General features: G+C 47.0%; 1 protein-coding gene across 3 annotated transcripts in view; it reads left to right on the forward strand.

Annotated features, from left to right (window-relative positions):
* Nucleotides 1-1351: 1351 nt before the first annotated feature.
* LOC115645268 (stonustoxin subunit alpha-like) overlaps nucleotides 1352-13852 on the forward strand; it is a 32193-nt gene continuing 19692 nt past the window's right edge. For 2 of the 3 annotated variants that reach the window (XR_003998701.1, XM_030549641.1), the window contains exons 1-3: nucleotides 1352-1426; nucleotides 3031-3379; nucleotides 6893-7019. Coding sequence is in view for 2 of the 3 variants with exons in the window: in XM_030549641.1 (XP_030405501.1) it covers nucleotides 3377-3379; nucleotides 6893-7019 (130 nt within the window). In the remaining variant the exon portion in view is untranslated. The remainder of the gene's footprint in view (nucleotides 1427-3030; nucleotides 3380-6892; nucleotides 7020-13852) is intronic. The other variant, XM_030549642.1, reaches the window with a different exon arrangement.

Below are 13852 nucleotides of genomic sequence, written 5' to 3' on the forward strand. Positions count from 1 at the left end.
AACAACAGACACCATCAATCTAGGCTTGAATAAAGACTAGGAATGGCTGAGCCATTACACACATTTAATCTGTTTCCCCAGGTTAAGTATCATCACACCTTCTTGTTAAACTGTCTGAAATGGGTCATCTTGATTATCACTACAAAAGATTTTTTTCTCCTGCTGACAATAACTCATCTTAATTAATTAGCCTCTTAGAGTTGGTAGGGCTACTCCCACCTTTCCAAGTTCTCTGTACGTGTATATATATCTCCTTACAATATGTTCCATTCTATGTATCCAATGAAGTGGGCTGTAGTCCATGAAAGCTTATGCTCAAATAAATGTGTTAGTCTCTAAGGTGCCACAAGTACTCCTGTTCTTAGAGACTAACACATTTATTTGGGCATAAGCTTTCGTGGGCTAAAACCCACTTCATCAGATTCATGGGGTGGAAAATACAGTAGGAAGATATATAGATATAGATATATACACAGAGTACATGAAAAGATGGGGGTTGTCTTACCAATTCTAATGAGACAATTCACTTAGAGTGGGCTATTATCAGCAGGAGGAAAAATCACTACAAGAAGGATGTGGAAAAATTGGAAAGAGTTCAGCAACAAAAATGATTAGGGGGCTGGAGCACATGACTTATGAGGAGAGGCTGAGGGAACTGGGATTGTTTAGTGTGCAGAAAAGAAGAATGAGGGGGGGATTCGATAGCTGCTTTCAACTACCTGAAAGTGGGTTCCAAAGAGAATGGATCTAGACTGTTCTCAGTGGTGGCAGGTGACAGAACAAGGAGCAATGGTCTCAAGTTGCAGTGGGGGAGGTCTAGGTTAGATATTAGGAAACACTATTCACTAGGAGGGTGGTGAAGCACTGGAATGGGTTCCCTACAGAGGTGGTGGAATCTCCTTCCTTAGAGGTTTTTAAGGTCAGGCTTGACAAAGCCCTGGCTGGGATGATTTAGTTGAGGATTGGTCCTGCTTTGATCAGGGATTGGACTAGATGACCTCCTGAGGTCCCTTCCAACCTTGATAGTCTATGATTCTGTGATTCAATGTGCTGGCAACTGAAGTCTCCCATTATCACCATTTTATCCAACTTTGTAATCTCTTGATATCCCCCAACACTGTGCAGTGACTCTCCTTTTCCTGATCGGGGCTTGGGAGTGTGACCCTTCTAGCTTATTGGTGATCTTGTGATTTGGGCCTCTTCAAACAGAATTTTTATCTCAGGCGCTTCTACATCCCTGTGCTCAGTGGGATGGGAGTGTCTATAGTTGAGTGTATTCTGAGAAACTCAGCAACTGGGGATGATGGTTTCACTTTCAAGTTTGCTCATTTCCTTCTCTGGGGAGATTCTATGTGAAGCCCTTGGAGAAAGCCCTGAAGTTTTCTGAACTCTCCTGCCTATTAGAGCCAGGGAATCTGTCCACCAGGTAGGGCCGAGGCAAATATCTTGTCAGAACTGAATTATATTGGTTTGTACAAACGTCAGAATTCTTTGTTTCGGCCTTTTCTGTCTCCAGGAATCTGTCTGAGCCTGTCAGCCCTGGGACTGGCCTGTTTTATAGGCCTCAGGGGTGGGAGCCCGCTGCTGGGGTCTGAATTGTGAACAGAAACCTGTGGGATAAGTGTTGAGTGCTGCTAAGCTGCCTTTTCTCTCAACTGTCAAAATTATATTATTTAACTGAGCCGGAGAGTGTGTATTTAGTGTTGGATGGCTGGAAGCTTCTGGGTGTGGAAGAGCCTGGATTTCTGTGGCCAGCAGTATGATTAAAAAATCCATTTCACTTGCTGCTATTTCTGTGTCTGCTGAACATTCTCATGCCCTTCAGGGTTTGGACTGAGCCAGGTTCATTAGGACTTTGTGTCCTGATTAGAGAAGCGAGTTGTGCATCTGTGTCTTCTCCTCTGCATTGAGAATATTGTTTATTCCAGCCCATTGGCTTTGCTGTGTCTTCAGTTAAATGTCTGTTCAGTTTTTCCCCTAGCTGGTTTCTTTTTATGAATGAGGATGGTACCATTTTTGCTGAGTTTTAGCTCAGAGATTCTTTCTTTGTATAAAGTCTTTTTTATATATCTTGAATTTCATGTTCCAAAGCTATTAAAATAAGCTGTCCTTCAGCTGCAGCCACAATCCTCTTCCACCTGACCAGGGCTCACTCCCCCATTACTAGTCTGGAATCAACTTCTGTCTCCAGACTGGAACCTCATCCCAATTCTCCATTAGATTGGAAATGCCCCATCTCCTGCTGGAAAGAATCCTCAACACCTGCACCCACTGGATTAACCCCAAACACCTTCCCTGCTGGGCAAGAACTTGCCTCCCATTCCTAAGAGACCAGAAACTCCTGATTCTCTTCAGGGCTAGAATCCCACAGCCCTCTTCTGCCAGACTGGAGCTTCTTCCCCGCTGAACAGGCAACTCCACTGCCCCACTGATACCTTTAGACTCTTGTAACTGTTAAGTCCATGTTCTGACTGGCTAAATACTATTTGAATTCCCCTCATATAACTCTCCCACATAGAATTCATGGTCTGGCGGATCTCTTGCTCTTGTCACCATGTAAATTATACTCTTTTATACTTTGTTCAGTACGTTTGTTCTATGACGTTACTAAGGTGTTCTTTAAATAGAAAAATAAATAAATAAATCACCTTCCCACGGGGGAGATATTGTGCAGCTGCCTCAGTAGAAGTACAATTATTTGCTGAATAGGGAATAAACCTTCTGTTTCCCAGCCAGGATAAACTTTTGATCCAAGTGGTTAGCCAGATTTGGGTTCTTGTGTGTTATTCTAGCTAAGAAGAAAGATTGATGATAGAGCCTTTGACACTCTGTACCCTGTGTGACACCCTGTATCCCTTGTTCACCACTTTCATATGATATATTTTGTACAAAGTATGCCTTATGCGGTATCTTTTGAAATCCCATAATCTGCTGAACATCATTGTCCTGTTACTATGTGTGTATCAACACTGCACTTAAAACTATGAGATTTTACAGTACGGTTATAACTGAACTATGTTGTATTTCCAGGTACTGCCAAAAAGCCAGTTTCTCAGAGACAAAGGCACACTTGCATGCCAGATAGGTGCTACAGAGCCATTACCGATATAATCGGACATTCACCAGCAGGGGGGAAGGTATTTGCCATTCAGCTGAAGGACAGCTTGCCGTGGAACTGCCTGACCCCTTTACTCAGCAAGGATTTTTCCAACACAAAGGGTTGGTGTATAGGAAGGGGGTGTGTGTCCCTAGGTACTACTCCTCCTCTCCACCTCTCCTCTTTCTGCTCATGACAACAATGAATATCTAAAGACACTGAACCAAGGAGTGGTTCCAGGCTGGAAGAAGATACAACCTATGAAATGTATTACAGCTAATGGTGAGACAGCTTATTTTGCTTTTAGAACTAGCTGCCTTGGTAAGGCTTAGGAATTAGTTTCTGGTTTTATCTTTTTATTTCTTTTGTAACCAATTCTGACCTTTATGCCTCATCACTTACAGTCACTTAAGATCTATCTTTTTCTAATGAATAAATTAATTTTATTGTTTTATCTAAACCAGTGGGTGTGTTTTAAGTGTTTAGGAAACTCCTACTTGAGTTAACAGAGACTGGTGCATAAACATTACCCATAGTTGGAATGTCAGACTGTCTATGTGCTTATACTGCTCAGGAGAATTCTGAGGACACAGGACACACATTTCTGGGGGGCGAGGGTGGGGCTGGTGGTATGTAGGTGTCGCCCTGTATATAAATCATGAATGGCTGGGCACAGCATTCATGAAGTCAGCTGGGAGTGATTTTGCAGGCTAGTGGCTGTGAGTGAGCAGAGGCCTGGGGGGTTGTTGCTCAGTTGAGCACCCCAGTTGTGGTGCTAAGGGGACACAGCAGCCTAGCAGTTCAGACTGCACCTAGGGAATGTCACAGAGCCAGATATATTCTTTGTTGCCGTCTTATTTATTTACAAAGAATGGGCGATGGGGATGGATCACTTGGTGATTCCCTGTTCTGCTCATTCCCTCTGGGGCACCTGGCACTGGCCACTGTTGGGATACTGGGCTAGATGGACCTTTGGTCTGACCTAGTATGGCCGTTCTTATGTTCTTAAGTCCTGTTTCCCTGAACACAGTAGGAATTCAACACAGGAGACAGTTTCTTGCTGTTCCAATCCCCTTTTCAGTCAGCACTCTGTGCCCAAAAATCTCTCTCTCTTCGCTTTCTCTCAGGACCACATTACCAGCACTTCTGTTTGTTATATCCTTGGGGTCAGCCAGTTCCGATATTTGATTTCATATGTGTGTGCTGAAAGTAACAAGGCCCAACGTTGCATACGACTAGCAGCTAATGGGGGAATGCCTGGGTAGGGTCCAAAAATTGATGTCAGAGGTCGATGGTCTGTGAGAAGAGTAAACTTTCACCCAAACGGGTACTGATGAAACTTCCAAATTCCAAAAACAATTCCTAATGCCTCACGTTCGATTTGGGCGTAGTTAGTTTCTGCTTTGCTTAGAGTGCGTGAAGCAAAAGCAGTAGGTCTCTCTTCTCCCGAAGGCATAATGTGTGACACGACCGCTCCCACTCCATAAGGGGAGGCATTGCAGGACAATTGTAGGGGTAAGGATGGATCAAAGTGCGTTAGAACTTCAGAATTTAGCTATGCATCCTTGCTATGAAGACCTGCAAAATCAATGATGTGTCCCAAATATTCAACAGAGGGCTTGAAGAATTCACACTTGTCTTTGCGAACTCGTAGGCCATACTCTTTCAGTCTTTGTAGGGTAGCCTCTAAATTCTTTAAGTGATCCTCTTCATTCCTTCCAGTGACCAGGATATCATCCAGATAGCACTGAACTCCTGACAAGCCACACAAGATCTGGTCCATAGCTCTCTGGAACAGGGCGGGAGCAGACGTTATTCCGAAGGGTAGGTGACAGTATCGATAAAGCCCCTTATGAGTCACATTAGTCAACAGCTCTTGGGACTTTTCATCGACGTGCGTCTGTAAATGTACTTGACTCAGATCAATCTTACTGAACTTTTGTCTCCCAGCCAGGCCTGTGAAAAGGTCATCGATGCGGGGAAGCGGGTATTGCTCTGCACACAACACTGGGTTGACAGTGACTTTAAAATCACCGCAAATCCAGAGAGAGCCATCTTTCTTCACTATTGGAACGATAGGAGTGGCCCATGGGCTATGGGTAACTGGGATTAGGACTCCATTGATGACCAGGCGCTCCAGGTCTGCTTCAACTTTTGGCCTGATGGAATATGGCACAGTTCAGGCTTTCAGATATTTTGGTGGACTGTCAGGTTTCATGTTCAATGTCAGAGTGATTCCCTTCATACTTTCCAAATCCTCTCCAAAAACAGCAGCATGTTTCCTTAGTATAGTGGTCAGACCTGTTTCCTCTTCAGTCATCCAGTGCACTTCTGCCCAGTTCAGCTGAATCTTCCCAAGCCAAGACCTACCCATTAAGGCTGGGTAGTTACCTCTCACCACAAACAGTGGCAATTTAGCAGCCTGTCCATTGCGCTCCACCTTAACATCAATAGTGCCCAACATGGGCACAGTGTCTCCCGTATACGTCTTCAGAACAGTTTTTGTTGCCTTAAGCGGAAGATGCTGTAGCTTTTCTTTATACACAGTCTCGGAGACCAGCGAGACGGCTGCATTCCTGACTCTGCACAGTTTTGTGGGTCGGTTCTTGTGACACTTTTTGCACCCTAGGGGATGCACCGATGTATTGCGCCTCCCTTGTAGTCAGTTCCATGGAGACAGCAATATCCACAGCCTTCTGTAATGTAAGCTGAGCCTCTGTCAGCAGGCGCTTCCGTATAGCTTCACTGTGCAGGCCACACACTAACCTGTCATGAAGGGCATCATTTAACATCTCTGTAAATTCACAGTGTTCTGCTAGCTTTTTTACAATTGCTACAAATTGTACAACTGTTTCATCTTCTTTTTGGTCTCTTTTGTGGAACCGATATCTTTCAGCAATTACCAGTGGTTTGGGGGAAAAATGGGATCCCAGGATTTCCACAATGTCACTGCAAGATTTAGTCTCAGGCTTAACAGGATGTAGTAAGCTGCGTAGCAGGGAGTAGGTTTTAGCCCCTACAACACTTAAGGATATTGGCACCTTCTTCGCTTCTGTAATGTCATTTGCAATAACAAAAAGCTCAAAACACTCAGTATACACAGGCCACTGCTCTATATTCTCATCAAAGGGGTTCCAGTGGCCCGGTCGGAGTAGCCATGATTTTTAGTTTCACTTTCACAGTGAGTGCAAACAAGCAGGTTTTTTGTTTGTTTGTTCTTTACCTTGACTTCTACTTCCTTCTGTTGCTGGGGCAGCACCAGAATCCCACCATCGTCGCCACTTGTTATATCCTTGGGGGAAGCCAGTTTAGGACGAAATCACTTGAGGCCAGAGAGCAGACAGCTAACAAAACTACCATTTATTTACAGATACAGAGCTCACCTAACTGGCCGAAGCTGGCTGGGCTGGGCTATCCCCTAATAATCTAACTCAGTTGCCATGGGAACAAAAATCATGACAACCAGATACACAACACTGTTACTGTCTGCTTGGCTTTTGGGCTGCTTCTGTCTGTCTCTGTGGTTCAGCTTGGGCCACATGGGTCAGCTTCTGCTCAAGCTTTTCCATGTGCCTGTGTTTTGGGCGCTACTGCTGTTGTTTCAGCCACCGATTACATGGCTTTTTTATGTTTACCCTGAATGCAAAGCGGTGGTTACACCTGACCCACAACAACAAGGTAGAACCCAACACATAACAGTATCAAGCAGAAACTCATAGGGGATAAAAGCCAAATAGGGCGATCATGAATCGGAGATCACATTGTCTGTGTAACTGTGCTGATGGTGTTTTTTAGGGTTGGATTGGCCTCTCGCCTACTACCATGGCTTACTCTGGAGCGTCAGCAATTGAGATGCCAGCCCTGGGCCGCCCTCTCCGACTGGGGATGCTGTACGACTGCCGCAGCGACACTCTCATACCAGGTATGGTTAGACCTGCACTAAACACACTTGTATTTGTTAGTTGTAGTTTATGGACCTCTTGTCAACTTACCTACCCTGTGGGACCCTTTCAACATAACACCTGGTTCACTCTTTTCCAAAATAGGGAAAGAACGGGATAAAAAATATTTCGATAAGGTAGATGTGTCACAGAGTCACCGGGCGATGCTCTGGAACTGCTCCCCACCAAGCCAGTCAGGACTTTGGGGAGGCTCCTCCCCCTTGGAGCAGACTTATTCAGGGCAAGAAGCTCACACGTCTTCACCTCCTGGGTCTCTCCTTGGAGCATTCAGCATCCTCTGCCTCTCTGTGTGCTTCCCACAGTGAGCCCGCCCCAGTGGGGTCCTGGGGAAGCCACAGGGTCCTGCACCCCCACTTTGCAGTCAGACGTGACTCTCAGCCAGCCAGTAAAACAGAGGTTTATTCGATGACAGGAACAGGGTCTAAAACAGAGCTTGTAGGTACAGCGAACAGGACCCTCGGCCAGGTCCATTCTGGGGGGCAGTGAGCCAGACCCCCAAGTCTGCCCTCACTCCTCATCCCCAGCCAACTCCAGACTAACTACTCCCTCCAGCCCCTCCTCTCTGGCCTTTGTCTCTTTCCCCAGGCCAGGACGTCACCTGATCTCTTTGTCCCCAACACCTTCAGTTGGCACCTTTGCAGAGGAGGGGCCCAGGCCATCAGTTGCTAGGAGACAGAGTGTCAGGCATTTAGGTGCACTGGCCCTTTGCTCTGTAGCAATCACACGCCCTTATTCCACCACCTTGATACTTAAGAACTGCAGAGGGGACACTGAGGCACCAACGCAGAATTCAGAGCAAACATTAAGAACATTCCCAGTTCCTCACAAGATGCATTGAGGTCAGCAGGGCCTGATGACATTCATCCTAGGATACTTAAGGAACTAGCCGAAGCAATCTTGGGACTGTTAGCAATCAGCAGAGAACCCATGAAGAACGAGTGATGTACCAGAGGGCTGGAGAAGGGCAAACACAGTACTATTTTTAAAAAAGGGAACAAGGAGGACCTGGGGAATTATGGACTAACTTTGATTTTCAAAAAAGGCTGCATAGCCATCTCTTTTGGATACTTTAGACACAGCAAATCCGATATCTTGGCAGGGGTTAGACTAGATGATCCTTAGTCTCTTCTAACCCTTTAGTGTGTGTGTGTTTGTCCTTGAGGTGAGCTTTTTGCTTGTGGTCTGTTTGTTTGGGGACCGTGTGCTGAGCCTGGTGGCCTACTAGGGAAGGCTCAGAGCTTCTTAACGAGGTTTTGATTCCCAAGCCTTTTAGCATCCATCAACCCTTAACCAGGAGGCAGGGCTACTCGGGGAGAACCGGGGTTAAGAAATCGACTCCTAAGTGACCCGAGGAGCTGGCGACCAGGAGCAGCTAACAGAGGAGTTTTGCGAGGGGGTTGAGTGAGAGAGCGGGGGACTAGATATCCTTCATTAACATTTTTTAAATTAAAAGGCAATAAACATTCCCCGATAAAAACAAAACATCAGCAAAGGAACCAGCTGCAGCAGTAAAAAGACAATGCAGGCAGAAGCCCAGCAGCAGAGTGGGGGCTACTCAGTTTATTGCACCCAATGCAGCATGAATGATTACCTGCCCTATGCGGGGTGGTGTATGTGTGCATTTGGGGCAAGAGCTCCTGGCCCTCAGAGACTGTGTACGGGCTTTGGAGACCAGAGGAGGAGCTAAGGGAGACAGAGAGGTACAGAGATGAGACTTCCCAGTAAACAGTAGAACGGTCCCAGCCTCTGTGTTGTTGAGGATGAAAACCTTGGGGAAGGACAAAAACCCACTTGAACAGAGGGAAACAATCCCATAGTTGGGACCCTCCTACCACATGATGTTGTGGTGTCCTCTCGCACTGAAGAAGATCTCTCTCTGGGGTAGGGAATTCCAGTTATTAGAAAGAAACAGGTAATAGTAATGGGGATTTGATCATTAGAAACATAGATACCCGGGTTTGCAGTGGCTGGGAGAACCGTATGGTAACTTGCCTGCCTGGTGCGAAGGTTGCGGATCTCTTGAGACATCTAGATAGATTTATGTGTAGTGCTGGGGAGGAGCCGGTGGTCGTGGTACATGTAGGTACCAATGACATAGGGAAGGACAGGAGAGAGGTCCTGAAGGCCAAATTTAGGCTGCTAGGTAAGAGACTGAAGTCCAGGACCTCCACAGTAGCACATACAGGCCCACTTAGACAGGCAGAGCTGCAGGGTCTCAATATGTAGATGAGACGATGGTGTGGGGAGGAGAGGTTTAGATTTATTAGGAACTGGGGAAACTGTTGGGAAAGAGGAAGCCTATACGGGAAGGATGGGCTCCACATAAACCAAAATGGAACCGGACTGTTGGCACTAAACATTAAAACATTAAAAAGGTCGCAGAGCAGTTTCTAAACTAAAGGGTGTGGGAAGCTGACACATGGTTTGACAAGAGTCATCCCTTAGGAGAGGATCTATTGATAGAGATTCTCTATGTCTAGTAAGGAGGGGAGGATGGAAGATGATAAAACACAGGTAGGAGATGATGAGAAACAGTCAAATGGAAAAGAGTCCTATTCAATTACTTCACATAATGGCAGACAGCTAAAAAATGACTTTTTTTAACTTGTTTACATACCAATGCTAGAAGTCTAAATAATAAGATGGGTGAACTAGCGCAGTGGTCTCCAAGGTGGGGTGGGCAAGAGGACCCTTCGGGATGCGCGGCAGGAGGAGCGCTGCCGGAGCAGCGCCGCTTCGGCAGTTCAGGCGGCTTTTTTATTTTTTATTTTGGCTTGGGGTGGCAAAAACGGTAGAGCCACAGCGGCCTGACACTGTAGCATTTAATTTCAGAAATGGGATGTCAAGGTGGATTCCCCACTCTGGCACTTCGAGTGCAGAAGGTGGGGGCCCTCAAGGATTCTAAAAATTAATACTGGCCACTGCAGGCTTGTATTAAACTCCCAAGGTTACAGCTTCTCTCTGACTGTGGATGGGGAAACGCTGCCACCACCCAAGTGCAAAACCCCTTTGAGGACCCAGGAAGGTACACTTGGGAATTCCTTCCTGTGGGATATCCTCAAGCCCTTTCACCTCACCCCCCACCCCCTGGGGAAGAGCTGAGAAAAAAACCACAAAGGAAATCAGCTGTTGTCACTAGCTAATTAAACAACATGTGCACAAACCTCTTAGGACACAAAAATCCAATTCTGCTTTTAAAAAGAGTAAATTTTATTTAAAAAAAAACCCAGAAAGAAAATACATCTGGGAACTCAGGCTATTGCTAGATTTTAAAAGAAACAACTACAAGGATTAAACCCCAAGAATATCTTTCTTGAGGTCCAGCATAAAGGTTAGAAGCAAAACAAAAGCACCTGGGGTTAGCACAGAGGAGTCTACAAGCCATAAAGAAACAAAAAGGATAAACCTAATTGTGTCTTCCTAGACATTTCCTGATCTACTTACATAGCTGGGGTTTTAAATGAGCAGCTTCTAGGTATGAGCCTGATGATTTTCTCATACCCTGGCTCCAAGCTTCTTACAGCAGAGTTCTGCCCTGTTCCCTCGCTCCCAGAGAACAACCACAGACAGACAAAAGGGGAGTCTTCTTTCAATTTTAAAAAGTTCTAGCCTCCCATTGGCTCTCCTGGCCTGGTTCCCACTCATGTCTTTTAACCCTTTACAGGTAAATCATAGACTCATAGAGTATCAGGGTTGGAAGGGACCTCAGGAGGTATCTAGTCCAACCCCCTGCTCAAAGCAAGACCAATCCCCAACTAAATCATCCCAGCCAGGGCTTTGTCAAGCCTGACCTTAAAAACCTCTAAGGAAGGAGATTCCACCACCTCCCTAGGTAACCCAGTCCAGTGCTTCACCACCCTCCTAGTGAAATAGTGTTTCCTAATATCCAACCTAGACCTCCCCCACTGCAGCCATTACTCCTTGTTCTGTCAGCTGCCACCACTGAGAACAGTCTAGATCCATCCTCTTTGGAACCCCCTTTCAGGTAGTTGAAAGCAGCTATCAAATCCCCCCTCATTCTTCTCTTCTGCAGACTAAACAATCCCAATTCCCTCAGCCTCTCCTCGTAGGTCATGTGCCCCAGTCCCCTAATCATTTTTGTTGCCCTCTGCTGGACTCTTTCCAATTTTTCCACATCCTTTTTGTAGTGTGGGGCCCAAAACTGGACACAGTTCTCCAGATGAGGCCTAACCACTGTTGAATAGAGGGGAATGATCACGTCCCTCGATCTGCTGGCAATACCCCTACTTATGCAGCCTAAAATGCCGTTAGCCTTCTTGGCAACAAGGGCACACTGTTGACTCATATCCAGCTTCTCATCCACTGTAACCCCTAGGTCCTTTTCTGCAGAACTGTTGCCTACCCACTTGGTCCCTAGTCTGTAGTAGTGCCTGGGATTCTTCCATCCTAAGTGCAGGACTCTGCACTTGTCCTTGTTGAACCTCATCAGGTTTCTTTTAGCCCAGTCCTCTAATTTGTCTATGTCCCTTTGTATCCTATCCCTACCTTCCAGCGTATCTACCACTCCTCCCAGTTTAGTGTCATCTGCAAACTTGCGGAGGGTGCAGTCCATGCCATCCTCCAGATCATTAATGAAGATATTGAACAAAACTGGCCCCAGGACCGACCCTTGGGGCACTCCGCTTGAAACTGGCTGCCAACTAGACAGGGAGCCATTGATCACCAGCTGTTGAGCCCGAAGATCTAGCCAGCTTTCTATCCACCTTATAGTCCATTCATCCAGCCCATACTTCTTTAACTTTCCAGCAAGAATACTGTGGGAGACCGTATCAAAAGCTTTGCTAAAGTCAAGGAATAACACATCCACTGCTTTCCCCTCATCCATAGACCCAGTTATCTCATCATAGAAGGCAATTAGGTTAGTCAGGCATGACTTGCCCTTGGTGAATCCATGCTGACTGTTCCTGGTCACTTTCCTCTCCTCTAAGTGCTTCAGAATTGATTCTTTGAGGACCTGCTCCATGATTTTTCCAGGGACTGAGGTGAGGCTGACTGGCCTGTAGTTCCACAGATCCTCCTCCTTCCACTTTTTTAAAGATGGACACTACATTAGCCTTTTTCCAGTCATCCGGGACCTCCCCCGATCGCCATGAGTTTTCAAAGATAATGGCCAATGGCTCTGCAATCACATCCGCCAACTCCTTTAGCCCCTTGGATGCAGCGCATCCGGCCCCCATGGACTTGTGCTCGTCCAGTTTTTCTAAATAGTCCTGAACTCAGGGCCGGTGCAACCATTTAGGCGGACTAGGTGGTTGCCTAGAGCGCCGAGATTTGAGAGCACCAAAAAGCACCCTCAAATTGTTTTTTTAAATGGTTGAGCAGCCGCTGCTACTGGGACAGAGAGGGAATCTGAGCTGCCGGCGGCAGCCCACAGTCCAGGGGTTCCCCTGGGTCAGGGCGCCTCTGCGGCAGCCGGCAGTCCAGGGGGTCCCCTGGGTCAGGGCGCCTCCATGGCAGCCCGCAGTCCAGGGAGTACCCTGGGTCAGGGCACCGCCGTGGCAGCCCGAAGTCCAGGGGGTCCCCTGGATCAGGGCGCCTCCGTGGCAGCCGGCAGCCCAGGGGGTCCCCTGGGTCAGGGCACCGCCGTGGCAGCCCGCAGTCCAGGGGGTCCCCTGGGTCAGGGCACCGCCGTGGCAGCCGGCAGCCCAGGGGGTCCCCTGGGTCAGGGCGCCTCCGTGGCAGCCGGCAGTCCAGGGGGTCCCCTGGGTCAGGGCGCTGCCGTGGCAGCCCGCAGCCCAGGGTGTCCCCCGGGTCAGGGCGCCTCCGCGGCAGCCGGCAGTCCAGGGGGTCCCCTGGGTCAGGGCGCTGCCGTGGCAGCCGGCAGCCCAGGGTGTTCGGAGGGGGCACAGGCAGCTCCCGTGGAGCTGCCGCAGTCGTGCCTGGGGACGATTGGCTGCTCGCGTGGCTCTGGTGGATCTACCAGAGATACCACTGCCTACCTGCACAATCAGGGCATAGTGAGGGGTGAGGGGAGGGTTGAAGTAAGGCTGATAAGAAACCTTATCACTGTTTGGAATGTTCAGTGTCCCCCTTAGAAATGCTAACAAGCTTATTCAGCGAAGTTTTGATGTACTTGATGCATGCTATTAGATCGTCAATTAGGCATCAACAAGATAATTTAAGAGTAAATGTCTTTTTGTTTGAAGTACCACTGAACACTGATCTGTCCATTGCCCTCTCCCTCCTGTGTTCCTGCTTGAAGCAGAATCCTGGGTAACGGTAATGGGGATGCTGGTAAAACCTTTTAAAATATTTCCCCTTTATAAAGCCACATTTTTAATACAATTTTAAAATTAGATCCCATAATTTCAAGGCATCGATTTCCCCATTTGGACAATTAAATTGCAATTGTTGGCATGAACATCATTTTAAAGCTGGGTTTTGAAAATCTAATTTAACTTCAAAAATTAATGACCAAAAGATGGGCACGTGAAGTAAAGTAAAAGTAATTAACTGAGGGTCTAGCATTCACTCCCAACACCGCAAAAGAGCTGAGGGATTTCCAAAGAACTCCGACACCACTACAGTGTATCATTCAAACGTGAGAACATAGTTACTACAGATAATAAATAATAAGTTACCTGGGTTGGAAATAGATCTTTGTGGAAGGGAAAGCAGGAAACTTGTCTTTTTGATTACAGAATTATTTTGCTTCTGGATCCATTAAAATCATAACCGATTTTTTGGGGGAGGGGATGTGGGGAAGAAACTCTTTTCTCTACTAGGTTTGTATCATAACCTAGTCCCAGATTTGGACCTTAGCGTCCAAAAT

This window comes from Gopherus evgoodei, chromosome 2 (assembly GCF_007399415.2).
Source record: "Gopherus evgoodei ecotype Sinaloan lineage chromosome 2, rGopEvg1_v1.p, whole genome shotgun sequence".
In the NCBI taxonomy this organism is placed as follows: domain Eukaryota; kingdom Metazoa; phylum Chordata; order Testudines; family Testudinidae; genus Gopherus; species Gopherus evgoodei.